Source organism: Takifugu flavidus, chromosome 8, assembly GCF_003711565.1.
Source record: "Takifugu flavidus isolate HTHZ2018 chromosome 8, ASM371156v2, whole genome shotgun sequence".
Lineage (NCBI taxonomy): Eukaryota > Metazoa > Chordata > Actinopteri > Tetraodontiformes > Tetraodontidae > Takifugu > Takifugu flavidus.
Window position 1 is genome coordinate 14,053,788 of NC_079527.1, and position 13,850 is coordinate 14,067,637.

Below are 13,850 nucleotides of genomic sequence, written 5' to 3' on the forward strand. Positions count from 1 at the left end.
GTTAATGTTTACATTTTTCCTGTTGCACCACGTGACTCCTCAGCTGAAATAGTAAACAGCAACACGAAAGGGCTCACAACAAAGTCTGCAGATTATCATGAATAATTGGGTCACGTTTGCTGTGGAGGCCGTTGCAGATGCTTTCAATTGGCAGACGGGGCGTCACGTGACCAGGGTCGTCGGGTCCTCTTGGGAAAAGACAGATGCGTGTTCTTTGATTGGAGAGTAAAATGTCCCAGTAAGAGTTCAACGTGACTGAAGTAAATCCCATGTCTTTAATCGCAGAGAGAAACACTCGTACATTTATTTTTGTTGTGACGTTCAGGTCGCCAATTAGTCCATTTGCATTTATGTATTTGGCTCTTTTTATTAGTGTTATCAGACATTGTTATCAGAGACCTTTGAACAGCTGTAAAAACACTACTGTAAAACCTGTAAAAAAATACTGGCCAGGTTATTGAGTGGCAGGCACGTTATTTAAATAAAGTCAGCCACACATTTGCAGGTATAAGGTCGAAAAGAGGCATCTTTCCTCTGTGAACATTCAAAACTCACGTCTGTCTTTATGTCTCGGACCGTAGATTGAATCAAATCTAAAACGGCTCGCGAGCAAAAGTGGTTTAAAATCACATGAAGCGTTTCCGAGAATAAATCCACTTTTTCCGCAGTAAAGGATTAAATGACTATTATTTTCCGATTGCGCCATTTAGAGCGCAGCAGGGCCGGCGTGGCCAATCAGGGGCGGCTGGGGGCGTGGCCGCGGCTGGGGGCGTGGCCACGGCGGGCGCACATGAGTTGTCAAACAGGTTAGTCTCGCGCTGCTTAAGTGCGTGAACGCAAACACGCACTCACGCGGAGCCGCTGCGGTTGTTGTGTTTGGGGAGGAAAGCAGAAAGGAAAAGAGATCCAGAGAAGACAGAAGGTGAGTATTGATTTTTTTAAGGAATCTACCGACTCCTGTGAGTCACCTTGATCCGCGCGCGAGCTGCTCGAGACCGGCCGAGCACGGAGGCCTTTGTGTGCGTCCGGCTGCTTCCTGGTGGCGTGAGCCGCCGCGCCGCCGCTCGGCTCACAAACACCAAATTAGTGGTTTCTATTTTTATTTGACCCACTTCTGAAGGCTCTTCTTTGTTTTGCCACCACGGCAGCAGCACTGGCGCCTCAGCCGGGGGGGGCGGTTGGGAGGACTGGTGGTGCTGGGCTACCTTCGCTGGGGAAGTTGGGAGCAGGTAAGTGTGGACGGAGGAGCCCCCGCAGCTGGAGCTCGGCTCGGCTCGGCCTGGAATGGCACGTCGGGAATGTTAACTGGCGCGGTCGGGCGGCTTTTCCAACACTCCGGGTCACATTAAAATGAAAGTCTCCCAACTGTGACCTTCACACCGCGCACGCGCTCGGGAGAGGTGAGACGTGCGTGTGTTTGCTCACGTCCAGGATCGTGGTAGAAAGTTGTCCCTCGGATCTCTGGAGCCCGCAGGCCGACACACATTCCTCAGTTTATCTTCCAGAAGTTGTTGTTTTTTTTTCCTGCGGGCGAAGCCTTTTTATTTCACGTTTCCTGCTTTTGGAGAAGGAAGTCTTAGCTGATGGGTTTGTTGCCTGAAGAGCAGGTTTGAAAGCCAAATGTTGACTTTCTTTTCCCTGATAAGGCCGAGAACTAATCATGTTTGTCGAAACTGGCAGGCGGATGTGGAAAATTCCTCCACGTGTCGTTTGGATCCTGGATTTCTAGTGCTTTTTTGCACACGGCTATGCTAGCTAAGCCCACGACTAACTCTAACCTTTGTCATTCGTGGAACCCCTGTTATCTCCTGAAAGGCCTCCAGACAAAGGGCCGCTCCTCCCCTTCGCCTTCTGTCACTTTTAACATCCTGAAAAGGAAGCTATTGTTTGTCTGTGGGGGGGTCGATGGCTGCGCTGGCTGTTTAAGGGCGGTTTGACCGAAATGAGGAAAACCACGAGTATCTATCGTCTTTCTGTTGCCGTGTGTGCACACCTCGCGCAGTAGGTGACCTTTGCCCTCCAGGCCATGTTTTTCTTATTTTTACCCAAAATATTCCAGTGCAGCATCCCTACTGGGGGGGGGGGGCAGAGCTCACTAGCTTTTAATGATTTATTGGAGGCCATGTGGACACTGTCCACAATGGGGGGACAGTCTAGCGTTGACGTTTTGGACAAAAGGGAAACACGGACATTTCTGTTAAGAGGCTGTTTTCTCTTTTGTTCCGCAGGATGTCGGACCGGAGATGCTGAAGTCTCCCGGTCCTGGTCGGAGTTTGACCCAGGAGAGTGATCCCAAAGGCACCGTGAGGGACCGTTTCACCAGAATCTGAGAACATTCGCTTCGAGGCCGAAGGGGGAGGATGAGGGACGGAGACGGCACCCAAGGACAGAAGCTGCTTATGCACAAAATGCCCCTGGAGAGACTTCGGCATCCAGTGAGGAGGGATATCTCTGCCACGCCCCCCCGCCTGCGGCCCAAGGGGCCGGTGGGGCTGGACCTCCACCGGCAGTTCCCGGCGGCGGCGGGGAGACCAAAGCAGAGCGCGGTGGAGAGGCTGGAGGCCGACAAGGCTAAATACGTCAAGAGTCAAGTTGCTTTGTCCAAACAGCTGCCGGTCCAGCTGCCTGACGCGCAGAAGGTGGCGCGGGGCCCCGCCGCCGCCCCCCAGCCCACCAGGAAGCCGGCGGTTCCCACGAAACCCAGGAAAGACGGCGTCCAGCTCGACTTGAAGCACCTGACGAAGCTGATAAGCGACGTCGGCGTCGGCGCTCAAACCAGCGCCGCCCCAGAGCCGCAGAATTCCACGCCGGGCGATCCCGGTCCGAGGGCGCAGCTGAAGACGGAGAGGCCGTGCCCGCCTCCCCGCCCTGACTGGTCCAGTCCCGCAAAAGTGAGGTTAAAGGCGTCCGCGCCCTCACGGGTGGGGGGCCCTGGTGTCCCTGGAGCTCCGGCTGCTGGGACGGTTCGCAGGGTGGATGTCATGCCTCTGGCCAGCCCTGCGCGCCCCCCCTGCAGACCGCCCCTGTTCATCCGGAAGCCCCTCCACCCCATCTCTCTGACCTCTCAGCTATCACTCCGCCCGGCTGCCTCTCAGCTCCACCTCTCCCAGCCCAGGACACCAGGTCCGTCCCCCCTCAAACCCGTCGCCGTGCCGTCCAAACCAGAAAAACCTCCCCCCGGGACCCCAGTCCAAGCTACTCCTCCCGCTCCCCTGCCCGCGCTGCCCCCCTCCTCCCCGGCGAGAACCCGCTTGTCTTCCTCCAGCTCCAGGAAACGCCCCTCGCTGACCAGGTCTAAGTCGGACCTGAGCGACCGGTGTTCCCGAGCGGGGACGGAACTGGAGCGATTCTTCAACCTTTGTGGTTTGGACCCGGCAGACCTGCAGGAGTGGACAGGATCCACCTCAGACATCGTATCCATGGCCCGTTTCCATAGCGTCAGCGCTCCCGGGTCAGAGTGCGAGGCCTCGAACAGAGACGAGAATGGTGCTGAGGAGGAGGACGGCCCCGGCGTGCCTGAAGGACGTGTTCCCTACGGCGTTTCGGTGATCGAGCGGAACGCCAGAGTCATTAAATGGCTGTATGGACTCCGGAGCGCTAAAGACGGAGCGAGCAAGAGCACCGATTTATGAGCCGGCGTCTCAAAAATCACAAAAAATTTCAGTATGAACCACGGATCTGTGACAACCTGATGGGGGGAGTGTGTTTGCTCGTTTATTTACAGTCTGTTTTGAAATTTGTTTCCTTTTTTAAAATTTTCGCACAAAGTGTACGTGATTATTTTTACCTCGGGAAAGTATTTATTTTGTCCTCGGAGACCTTTACTTGGTTCATGTGTCGTCTTCATGTGGAGAAATTAAAGTCTCAAGGCTGAAAACTGTCGTCGTTGTTGTTGTTTTTTATGGGAACACGTGTGAGGCAGCTAACTGCTACGCTAGCCTGGTCCCACAAAGATTACGTTCCCCAAAATCGTGTCAAATTTCACATCTGTTCCACAAGAGGTCAGAACTGCACAAACCTTGGTCTTTGAAATCTGTCTAAATGTTCACCTTGTGTTAATCTGTAGGGTTTATATCTGTAATCTGATCTGTAAAATCCTTCGTGAGTCCTCCCAGCTTGTAAACGAAAGCAGGAGGGCGGGTTTAAAACTGGCGGAGGCGTCCGGCCTGATCGGAGCGTCGGAGGGACCTCGGGATGTCCGTGAAGATCTGAACCGACAGTCCGCACGCGGAACGATCAGCGCCTACATCAAAGGATGAGTTGCTTAAAGGACTTCAAATCTCGGGTGGAGACGATGACGAGGCGCTTTCTGACGCAGGCAGGTGACGGACAGCAGGTGTGTTTCTACTGCCCACAGTTAACGCGAGAAATGTAAAGAAACTTCAGCTGCTGAGCTTCTCAGGTGATGAGCAGAGATCAAAGGATCAAAGAACGCTACTCCAAATTAATGCTTATCAAATTGCTGTTCAACGGCTTGAAGCTGTTTTCACTTCTTTGTGACAAACGTCAAATATGTGTTTTTAGAGGACCCTCAACGAGGTGCTTTTATTTTGAAAGGCTGTAAACTGAAGCGTGTAGTCTAGAGAAAACCTCCATCTCCGTGTCTGGTCTTCAGAGATCTGGGGGGATTCCTCTGATCAGGAAGATCTGCTACGCACTGGGTGGGGTCCCCAACCAGGTAACCACGGCAGCCATGGCGGTGTCGCTGCAGATCTTCCTTCTGGATGTCGTCCAGGTAGAGGTCATCCTTCACACAAAAAATCCTTCCTGTCCTGACTTTCAAGTCACAATACATTCCTCAGATGGAGGCCTTCTACGTGTCCCTGGTCTTGTTCGTGAGCCGGGCCTGGGACGCCGTGACGGACCCTCTGATCGGGTACCTGGTGGGCCGCAGTCGCTGGACCAGCGCGGGAAAACTCAGCCCCTGGTTGGCGACACGACGCTCCGCCTTGAGTAAAAGCACAAATCCCCTCCGTCCCGTCCCTCCGCTCAGCAGACGTTTGTCCCGCAGGCTGGTTCTGTCCACTCCGTTTGCCGTCCTCTCCTACCTGCTGCTGTGGTTCGTACCTCCGGGGGCGGCGGCGGGCGGCGTGCTGTGGTTCCTCGTGACCACCTGCCTGTTTGAGACCCTCATGAGTGTAAATCAATGAAAGTCATTTCACCCCTTTTTGTGTTTGACCGTCTGGTTTAATTTTACCATCTTGCGCCACGCTGCGTTACCATGGATACGGAGTTTTACGCCTCTCGTCTGCTCCCCTGTTCTCTGCCAACAGTGCTACCACGTTCCTTATCTGTCCCTCAACATGTTCCTCGGGGGGGATCACAGGGACAGAGACTCGGCCACAGCCTACAGTAAGACAAGGGACGCTCGCACCCTGGGGGGCCACTCTGGGCCCCCCCCCCCCCCCGACTCTTCTTCTCCGCCTTTATATTGCAGGGATGACCACGGAGATGCTGGCAATGCTGATGGCGTCCGTCATTCAGGGTAAAGTGGTGGTTGTGTACAACACGGAAAGGCAAGAGGTGTGTCAACATCTGGAAGAGGACGCACCTGCAAGCACGACGCCTTCGCCCCAGATCGCCTCCCTCGTGGCAACGGTAGCCGAAATCAAAAGTGTCCGTTGGTGCAACGGCTCAGATTCCGTCTCAGCGGTTGAGCTGCATTGTGCACAAACAGTCCCAGGCATATCTTCTTGCTCTGCAGGTTACCTGCCTCTGAATGTGTGTGTGTGTGTGTGAGAGAGAGAGAGGCATCCAATAATACCTGTCTTGTGTGGTTTAAAATAATCATACCAGAGCTTATAGTAAGTGTGAACCACAGTTAGCTTAGCCTGCTAGCCTCATTTGTCTGCCCTAAGCTTCCCCTGCTGCCCTCTCAGCATGTTTAATGTTGCTATCGACGTCCCAGCGTAGAGCGTTCCTGACCTCGGCGGTGGCCATGGGCGCCGTGTTTTTCGTCTGCAGCTTGGTTTTGTTCCTCGGGGTGAAGGAGCAGAAATGTGAGTCCCCCCCCCACACACACAGACGCACCCTGGAGTGGCCGGGTTAGTGTCGGGGGGTGAATAATAGGTGTTTTACTCCCACGTTAGCAGAGCTGAGCGCTGAGGAGCACGAGCGACCGTCCTACCTGGCTGCCCTGAGGATGCTGCTGAGCCACATTCCTTACCAGCGGCTGGTGCTCAGCTTTGTGTTCTTCGTTCTTGCATTTCAGGTCCTTTTATGTCCCTTTATATTCATTTTCACGATTAAATCGACTTAAATGACTCCCGGTGCTTTGTCTTAGATGTCCCTGGGGAATTTTGCACTTTTCTGCAGCCACGCAGCGGAACTGGGAGCCCAATACCAGTATTTAATACTGGTTCTACTGGTAAGATCCAGCCAGCACCCGAACAGAAACTCGCTCTGATTAAATGCTAGCTTTATTTACCCCCACCCCCACCACCACCCCCACCCCCAGGTTGCAGCCTCAGTAGCGGTGCCGCTGTGGCAGGTGGTTCTGCTGAGAATCGGGAAGAAGGCCACAGTGTTCCTGGGACTCTCGGTCAGGCTGCTGGTTGGTTAGCCCCCACCCAGGGGAGCCCGTTTCAAACGCCTGCTTTTTTCCTCCCAGCTCTTCATACCAGCCGTGATCATCGTCGCCTGTGTTCCCAGCAGCCTCCCAGTCTTCCTGTCGATGTGCGTTCTGATGGGCTTCAGCGTGGCCACCATTTTCTTGCTCCCCTGGTGAGTCCCGTCCCAGCTCGGCTCAGACCGCCTCAGAGCTCTGGTGAGGGTCCTGAACCCGTGTCCTCCGCAGGTCCATGCTCCCAGACGTCGTGGACGACTTCGCCTCCAAACATCCTTCCTGCAAAGGCCTGGAACCTCTCTTCTTCTCCTGTTATGCCTTCTGCAACAAGCTGGCAGGCAGCCTGTCGGCTGGAATCTCCGCCATGATGCTCCAGTCAGTCAAACTTCTGTCCAGCCACGGCGAGTCTCTATCGTCCCCTCACGTCCTCTTCTGCTACCCTAGGTTCGTCGGGTACAGATCCGGCGCGTGTTCCCAGGACGAGGGGGTGCGGACAGTTTTGATCGTGCTGTTTGCCCCAGTCCCCGTCGTGCTTCTCCTCGTGGGCATGGCCATCTTCCGCTCCTACCCGATCCATGAGAGGAAACCTTTACGTCTCCGGGACGTGACGAGTACGACCCAGTAAGTGAGTTCTGTATGGGGGCTACATCTGTCCATCACGACTCTGGAAACCTCCAAACGTGTAATCTAGAGGTTCTGATATCACCTGTATAATAACCACATCCTTCCTTTTCATGTCTTATAAAGACCAGAAGCTGCCTCGTCTTCAACCGCGGTGAGAAGAGACCCTGAAGAGCCGACCGGTCTGCAGGAGCCACCGGCTGCCCGGGCTCCAGACCCTTTAAACCACAACGTCGGGTCCTCCAGAGAGGGTTCAGATCCTCCGTCCTACTCCAAAAGGTCAAATGTGACGACCAAAGTGACGTGGGTGTAGCCAGTTAGCAACAAGCTAACCGCAGTGTGATTAAGTAACCGCATTATTACCGATAAGATGAAGAATAACAAAATGCAAGTTCTTGTCCACAACCCACGCACATTTACCGTATTTTCACTCTGATGTTCCAATAAACCGGTTTGGAATGGTCGGATTTCCTGGGTTTCATTTCACTTCCTGGTTCCAAACTGAAATGATTTAAAGAAACCAGTGAAAACTGAAAGACTTTTGGAATTGAATTGAACATATTCCCAAATGCTTCACGTGTCCTTCACAGTTAAAAACAGAGAGTAACTAACTACTAACTAACTAACCCTAACCCTAACCCTAACAACAGGAAGAAAAGTGAAATTTGTTAAAATAAACAAACCACGTCTGCGTTTGACCCCAAGGTCAGATTAACAAGGTCAGATTAAGTCCTCATCAGAAGTGATCAGATGCTAATCCAGCACATTATTCCGTAATTATTCCGAGGTTTTAATTTGAGATAACAACATAATCTGTGGGAGGTTCCACCTGGAGAGGCCACGCCCCCACGCCCCCGCGCACATCGACCACGCCCACAATACACGCCCACAGCCAGGCACCGCCCCTGCCTCCAGCTTCCGCTCTCATCGAAGGTACCAGTCGTGACCAGCGAGGAAGGCGCAGGGAAGAGCCGAAATGGGAGTGCAGGTTGATACCATTACCCCCGGAGACGGTGAGAAGCGCCGCCTTGGTGCCGATGTTCGGCTCGATCCGCAGCCTCGTTGAGGTTTTGTCTTCTTGTTTTCAGGACAGACGTTCCCGAAGAAGGGCCAGCAGGTCGCGGTGCACTATGTCGGTGAGTGGGGAGGCTGCCCCCGCTGGGTGGAACTACTACCCCAGGGGCAGATAATCCCAACTATTAGACGAAAATGGGGGATTCTTCTGGTGTGGAACTGGGCTTTTGGAGGGGAGGGGAACTAAATTTCGGATCCAGCTGCACCGGATATTGATGCTATCGCTGCAGCTAGCGTGCTAAACTGGGGGTTTATTTTATTCCATGTCCTCCTCAGCTGCCTTTTACGATGCTGTGTGGAAATTGACCGCAGTTTAGTGTCGCTTAAGCTGCGTTTACATTGAAGGGTTGTGGTGTTTGAGACGGTTTTTAGCGCTGCTATCGGTGGCGCTGTCATCGACGTTAGCAGCTAACCCCTCCGCGATGCTAACGGCGGCTAACGCTCGGCTCGGTTACGGGGTCGCTCTGGTCCACTAATCTGCCCGCTGACTGGCCTCTCTCGTCTCTGGGGGCTCGTTCAGGCACGCTGGTGGACGGGACAACGTTCGACTCGTCGAGGGACCGGGGAAGGCCGTTCAGGTTCAAGATTGGACGCGGCGAGGTGATCCGTGGCTGGGAGGAAGGAGTAGCCCAAGTAAGCTAGCACCTAGCATGCTAACGCCACGGTCTTCCCCCATGCGATGCATAATTCAGCACCTGTTTTCGCATGGCCACAGATGAGCGTGGGTGAGCGGGCAAAGCTGACCTGCTCCCCAGACTACGCTTACGGCGCCAAAGGACACCCGGGCGTCATCCCCCCGAACGCCACCCTCATCTTCGACGTGGAGCTGCTGAGCCTGGAAGCCTGAAACTTCTGCACCCACTTGAATTCCACTCAGACTTTCAGGGTGAGGTGATTTAAATCATTGGCACGAATCTTTATTTTAGCTCAAAACGCCTTAAGTTGCGACTAGAGTCACGGGTGGGCCTCCTTCCTGATGGAGGGTCCATAAAACCCATGTGGACTTTTTGCTTATAATCCATCAGAAGGTAATCAGGTTTGCATGTTCAGGCACTTTAATCTGTCTGTTTTTAATTTTCCTCCGAAGCCGGATTGTTCCAGAGAGAGAAGCGGGAGAGCTTTGGTTATTATTTTTAACAAGCCCACTTCTCTTCCAGGACGTGACTCCATGTGAATTTCCCGCTGGCGTCACAAGTGGTTTAATTAGATAAAAGACGCCCACATCATTCAATGACCTCTCTTTCCCTCCCCCGCAGGTCGATTCCTATCTCGGCAACATGGATGAGAACTAAAACCCGGATGATTCCTGCTGTTGATCCCTGCATCGGACCTACGTGTGTCTCTAGCTTCACAGGTTCCCCCTCCTCTGCGTCCCAACGTTTGCTTTAAAATCTTGATCCTTTCTTGCTTTAGAGGTCACAGCCAGAAACCAGAGAGGCTGCTTGGCTCGTTCTCTGTGTGTCTTCACATCTCCAAAAAGTGTCTTTGACATCAGGACCAGCTTCAGAATCTTGTCATGGATATTTAATGGGTTTCATTCCTGGGGCTCTGCCGCCTTTTAGTCTAAAATTCGTCGGATTGTCTTAATTAAAAGCCTTTTGGCCGGGTGTATTTTTGCGAAGCTCCAGGTTAAACGAGGAAAATCTTAAAGCTCAAAGCACATTATTGCCACGAATTGCCTACAAGTCTGCAGGATTGGGGTTTTATTTCAGTCGCAGTGTTTATTTTTCATTTCCGGGGGTTTGAAATGACAACTTTGACAGTATTTGTGTTATTTTGGACAGTCCCCCCCCCCCTCCATAGGTTGTGAAGAAACATCTGGTGTAAACAGTTTTTGAACATGCATGACGGTTGAAGGAGACATCGGGGGTTCGTGATGACTTTATTTGAAGGAGTTGTGTGTAACAAGCTGTGGATGTTTGTTCCTTTCTCTATACACAATAAAAGAGTAATTTTACCACCTTTTTTCTGATTTTTATTTACATTCTGATCAGATCGTTCAGCTAATTTCTGCTGCCGTTTCCTCTAAAACGGAGAAATCCACATGTTGATCCAGCTGCAGGGTCTCTGGGGACCCTCCACAGATCCAGAGGTGGCCACGCCTCCTCTGATTGCCGCTCGCGCCGTGTTTGAGTTCGGCGTCAGTCCGGTCCGGTTTAATCTGGTTTAATCAACCGCATTACTGATGCGCCTCGGCTGAGCTCAGCGTTCGACATTTGAGGGATCAAACTGTTCCGGAGGAGCAAAAAAAAAACGCGCGGTGGCGTTCGCACAGGTGTGACAGGACGCGAGGACCAACTGGTTCGGCATCAGAGCCAGCTCGGTAACCACGGCAACCTGCCGGCCTCCGCAGATTACAGGGGTTTGTGCGATTCTCGGCGGAGGACGAGGACGTAGGCGGGAGAGGCGGCGTGGTCTTCAGATGGTCGACGCTTGTGCGTGGCGCCGTTGAACCCGTCAGATTTGCGTCTTTTTATTGGCGCCCGCCGGTCTCCGCCCCCCGCCGGCGCCTCGGCGCCGCAGCGAGTGCAGGGCCACGGCGCAGCATCCTCTCAGCAGGGAGCCGATGTGGTACACCGGCACCACGTCCCTCGCCGCCCCCCACAGCCACGCCACGGTCGGGACCACTGGCATCGCCAGGGCCAGCAGGTCCACGAGGAAATAGCGGCTCCAGTGGGAGACCTGAGGGGGGTCGTCGTCACCGTCAGATTCAACGCCGTCGTCTTCTGTCTCCAGGACGACGACTTCCTGCCTAACAGGAAGTGCAGCTGTCGGATGAGGCTGGAAGGTGTGGGCCTCCCCTCTCGCTGGACCTCCCACCTCGCAGCGCCTCAGACCCTCCACCTGTCGTGGTGGGGGGTCTAAACCCGGCGAGGGCTCTGGAGCGGCGAGGTGAGTGACGGGCGACGGGATTGGACGGATCTCCGGCGCCGTGACGTCGGCAGAAATGACGCTCAGGTCTTCCAGGTGGTCGTCGTCCAGCCACGTCATGGTCGGGCTGCACGCCTGGGAGCGCACCTCCGGCTTGGCCTCGGGGATCGGATCGGAAGCGGCGGCCAGCGTGGGCGGGGCTTCTTCCTGGGGTAGGTGCAGGAACAGGTGGTGGTGGGGCAGGAAGGCGTGGCCGCTGCACTTGCAGCTGCTGCTGAGCGTCTGGCAGGAGTGGGACATGGGCAGCACGGCGCCGCCGCTGCACATCCTCTCGTAGGTGGCGGAGCGCGGCACCGCCGGGGGGGGGGGCGCGGCCCTCCGACACCAGCGCCGCCTCCAGGAGCAAGTGGGTCTGGCCCCCGGGCCGCGCCGCCCTGCTGGCCTCGGAGCGCTCCAGCTGCAGCGCCTCGCTGCTCAGGCGGTTGTGGGCGCCGCCCCGGGTCAACGTGCTGGCGGGGGAGCAGCCGCAGGAGCGGGACTTCCCCCCGGCGGGGGTCTCTGGAACCCGGCGTGGGACTTGTGGTCGTGCGGGTCTTCGCGGACGCCCGCGCCGGACCTCACGGACTCGACCACCTCCTGGAGGTGGAGGATCTCCCTGCGGGCCTCCTTCAGGGCCAGCTGGGCCTCCACGCGGTGGCACTCCTCCTCGATCCAGTCCTCCTGCATCCTGTACAGCTGGTTCCGCAACTCGTCGATCTCGTAATCCCTGAGGGGGGCACAGGAGAGAAACGTCTCTAGGCACAGAGCACTTCCTCTTTACCTGGGCGCCGCGTTAGGCTCCGCCCACCTGTGCTGGAGGCGTTCCACGTTGTCCCTCAGCCGGGCGCGCAGGTGTCGTATGCACACCTCCTTCTGCTGCAGCGGGGTGAGGTACTGCTCGGGGGGGGGCGCCCTGATCCCATGGTTGTCGCTGCAGCCCGAATGCTTCGCCTGGCGCCTGGGGGGGGGGGGCAGAAGTGGGACAGGCAAAATCTATTCATGGAACAGTCTGTCTCACTAAAACCAGCCCAGGTATCCTCAGTGTCCCACTAACACTGGTCTCTTTGTCCTTTTCGTCCCAGTATAACCAGTGCAGCTGCCCCAGTATAACCAGTGCAGCTGCCCCAGTATAACCAGTGCAGCTGCCCCCCCTGTTCCAATAAGACCAGCTAATTTATCCTTTCCCTCCCATTATAACCATCCTTGCTGCCCCAGTATAACCAGTGCAGCTGCCCCCCTTGTTCCAATAAGACCAGCTAATTTATCCTTTCCCTCCCATTATAACCATCCTTGCTGTCCCAGTATAACCAGTGCAGCTGTCCCAGTATAACCAGTGCAGCTGTCCCACTATAACCAGTGCAGCTGCCCCCCCCCTGTTCCAATAAGACCAGCTAATTTATCCTTCCCCCCATTATAACCATCCTTGCTGTCCCAGTATAACCAGTGCAGCTGTCCCAGTATAACCAGTGCAGCTGTCCCACTATAACCAGTGCAGCTGCCCCCCCCTGTTCCAATAAGACCAGCTAATTTATCCTTTCCCTCCCATTATAACCATCCTTGCTGTCCCAGTATAACCAGTGCAGCTGTCCCAGTATAACCAGTGCAGCTGTCCCACTATAACCAGTGCAGCTGCCCCCCCTGTTCCAATAAGACCAGCTAATTTATCCTTTCCCTCCCATTATAACCATCCTTGCTGTCCCAGTATAACCAGTGCAGCTGGTCCACCTTTGGAGTTCCAGGCTGATTTTACCTGGGTGTACTGGGATACGTGCGGGCCACTGGGCTGTCCTCTGGTGTCCGGACTGGTCCCAGGTAGGTGGACGGGTCGCTGTGGGACTGTCTCCCGCCGGTGCCCCCCGAGCGCCTTCAGGGTAAACACGTCAACATCAACAACAGAGACACGCCTGCGTCCTTCCTAATGTGGGACGTGTGTCGCCTCTGTGACGGTACCTGCGCTGACCTGGGGGGGGCTTTCGACTCGGGGTCAGAGACATGGGGGCGGCCGGACTGTCCTCTGCTGTCTCCAGGGAGGGGGCGCCACGAGGCGTCACGCGCCTGAAATGACACAAAGCAGAGAAATTGAAAAAACAAACAAACGTTGTTCGCGACAGTCACGTGGCGGATATACGGGTTGTGATGTCATTTGCTTTGTCACGTGACGCACGGAATAAAACCAGACTTTACAGACGGAAGAATCGCTAAATTTAAATTCTAGGACAGCGAATCGCATCCTCACGCCTCCTCCGCGCGCAACAGGTGGCGCGCGCGTTACTGTGAGAAATACGCAATCATCTTACGTAAGTGCGAGTTAGCAGGCGACATCTCGCCGCCCGCGTGTCAAACTTCACCCACACGCACCGTTGCGGGATCACGGGCACGCGGATTTCACGCTTCGCCCTTGAACGACGCGCGAGACATTTCCCCCCGCACAGTCCAGCTGCGAAATCATGAAAACGTGGACGCGCACGCGGACACAGTGCGTTTTCTCGGTCACCTGACACTCCGGCCGGGCTCCCAGACGGCATCTTTAATCCCAGGTGTGTCCTACACGGAGCACGGGGGTGTCACCTGGCGTCCCAATGTCGCGAGCACCGTGGGGTCCTAACGCAGGCGGTCACACGCCGCCATCGCTGCCTCCGACGACGCGCGCACGAACCGTCGCTGGTGGCAACGGGGAGGG

General features: G+C 55.1%; 3 protein-coding genes, 1 long non-coding RNA gene and 1 pseudogene across 6 annotated transcripts; 3 read left to right on the plus strand and 2 right to left on the minus strand.

Annotated features, from left to right (window-relative positions):
- Positions 1-771: 771 nt before the first annotated feature.
- LOC130529945 (protein FAM110B-like) lies at positions 772-3,877 on the plus strand. Of its 2 annotated transcripts, none has more exons than XM_057040689.1 (2): positions 772-922; positions 2,229-3,877. In XM_057040689.1, exon 2 carries the CDS (start codon positions 2,361-2,363, stop codon positions 3,630-3,632), a length of 1,272 nt encoding a protein of 423 aa, XP_056896669.1. In that variant the 5' UTR covers positions 772-922; positions 2,229-2,360; the 3' UTR covers positions 3,633-3,877. The 2 variants fall into 2 exon arrangements, with proteins under 2 accessions (XP_056896669.1, XP_056896670.1); XM_057040690.1 differs by lacking the exon at positions 772-922 and adding an exon at positions 1,206-1,229.
- Positions 3,878-4,016: 139 nt separating this feature from the next.
- Positions 4,017-7,653, plus strand: mfsd2al2 (major facilitator superfamily domain containing 2a-like 2). 2 transcript variants are annotated; one of them, XM_057040642.1, is made up of 14 exons: positions 4,017-4,336; positions 4,616-4,735; positions 4,803-4,927; positions 5,012-5,138; positions 5,274-5,352; positions 5,438-5,598; positions 5,909-5,999; positions 6,090-6,211; positions 6,284-6,367; positions 6,458-6,541; positions 6,611-6,723; positions 6,797-6,940; positions 7,010-7,186; positions 7,313-7,653. In XM_057040642.1, exons 1-14 carry the CDS (start codon positions 4,256-4,258, stop codon positions 7,497-7,499), a joined length of 1,695 nt encoding a protein of 564 aa, XP_056896622.1. In that variant the 5' UTR covers positions 4,017-4,255; the 3' UTR covers positions 7,500-7,653. The 2 variants fall into 2 exon arrangements, with proteins under 2 accessions (XP_056896622.1, XP_056896621.1); XM_057040641.1 differs by having other exon boundaries at positions 4,803-5,138.
- LOC130529974 (uncharacterized) lies at positions 4,516-5,681 on the minus strand. Its single transcript, XR_008951689.1, has 2 exons — positions 5,552-5,681; positions 4,516-5,117 (listed from the first exon to the last, which is right to left on the minus strand). It is a non-coding gene; the product is annotated as an uncharacterized LOC130529974 (long non-coding RNA).
- Positions 7,654-8,052: 399 nt separating the features above from the next.
- Positions 8,053-10,217, plus strand: fkbp1aa (FKBP prolyl isomerase 1Aa). The gene is made up of 5 exons (XM_057040726.1): positions 8,053-8,199; positions 8,275-8,322; positions 8,781-8,893; positions 8,976-9,146; positions 9,517-10,217. Exons 1-4 carry the CDS (start codon positions 8,163-8,165, stop codon positions 9,105-9,107), a joined length of 330 nt encoding a protein of 109 aa, XP_056896706.1. The 5' UTR covers positions 8,053-8,162; the 3' UTR covers positions 9,108-9,146; positions 9,517-10,217.
- Positions 10,127-13,805, minus strand: LOC130529934 (syntaphilin-like; annotated as a pseudogene).
- Between the last annotated feature and the right edge of the window lie 45 nt (positions 13,806-13,850).

Bases quoted from the DNA above. Each gene is read 5' to 3' on its own strand.
- LOC130529945 (XM_057040689.1), top strand. From the start codon at position 2,361: ATGAGGGACGGAGACGGCACCCAAGGACAGAAGCTGCTTATGCACAAA.
- mfsd2al2 (XM_057040641.1), top strand. From the start codon at position 4,256: ATGAGTTGCTTAAAGGACTTCAAATCTCGGGTGGAGACGATGACGAGG. The intron at 5,599-5,908 runs GTAGCCGAAATC...TCGACGTCCCAG, and splicing joins TCGCCTCCCTCGTGGCAACG to CGTAGAGCGTTCCTGACCTC. The intron at 7,187-7,312 runs GTAAGTGAGTTC...TGTCTTATAAAG, and splicing joins GACGTGACGAGTACGACCCA to ACCAGAAGCTGCCTCGTCTT.
- fkbp1aa (XM_057040726.1), top strand. From the start codon at position 8,163: ATGGGAGTGCAGGTTGATACCATTACCCCCGGAGACG. The intron at 8,200-8,274 runs GTGAGAAGCGCC...TCTTGTTTTCAG, and splicing joins TACCATTACCCCCGGAGACG to GACAGACGTTCCCGAAGAAG. The intron at 8,323-8,780 runs GTGAGTGGGGAG...GGGCTCGTTCAG, and splicing joins GGTCGCGGTGCACTATGTCG to GCACGCTGGTGGACGGGACA.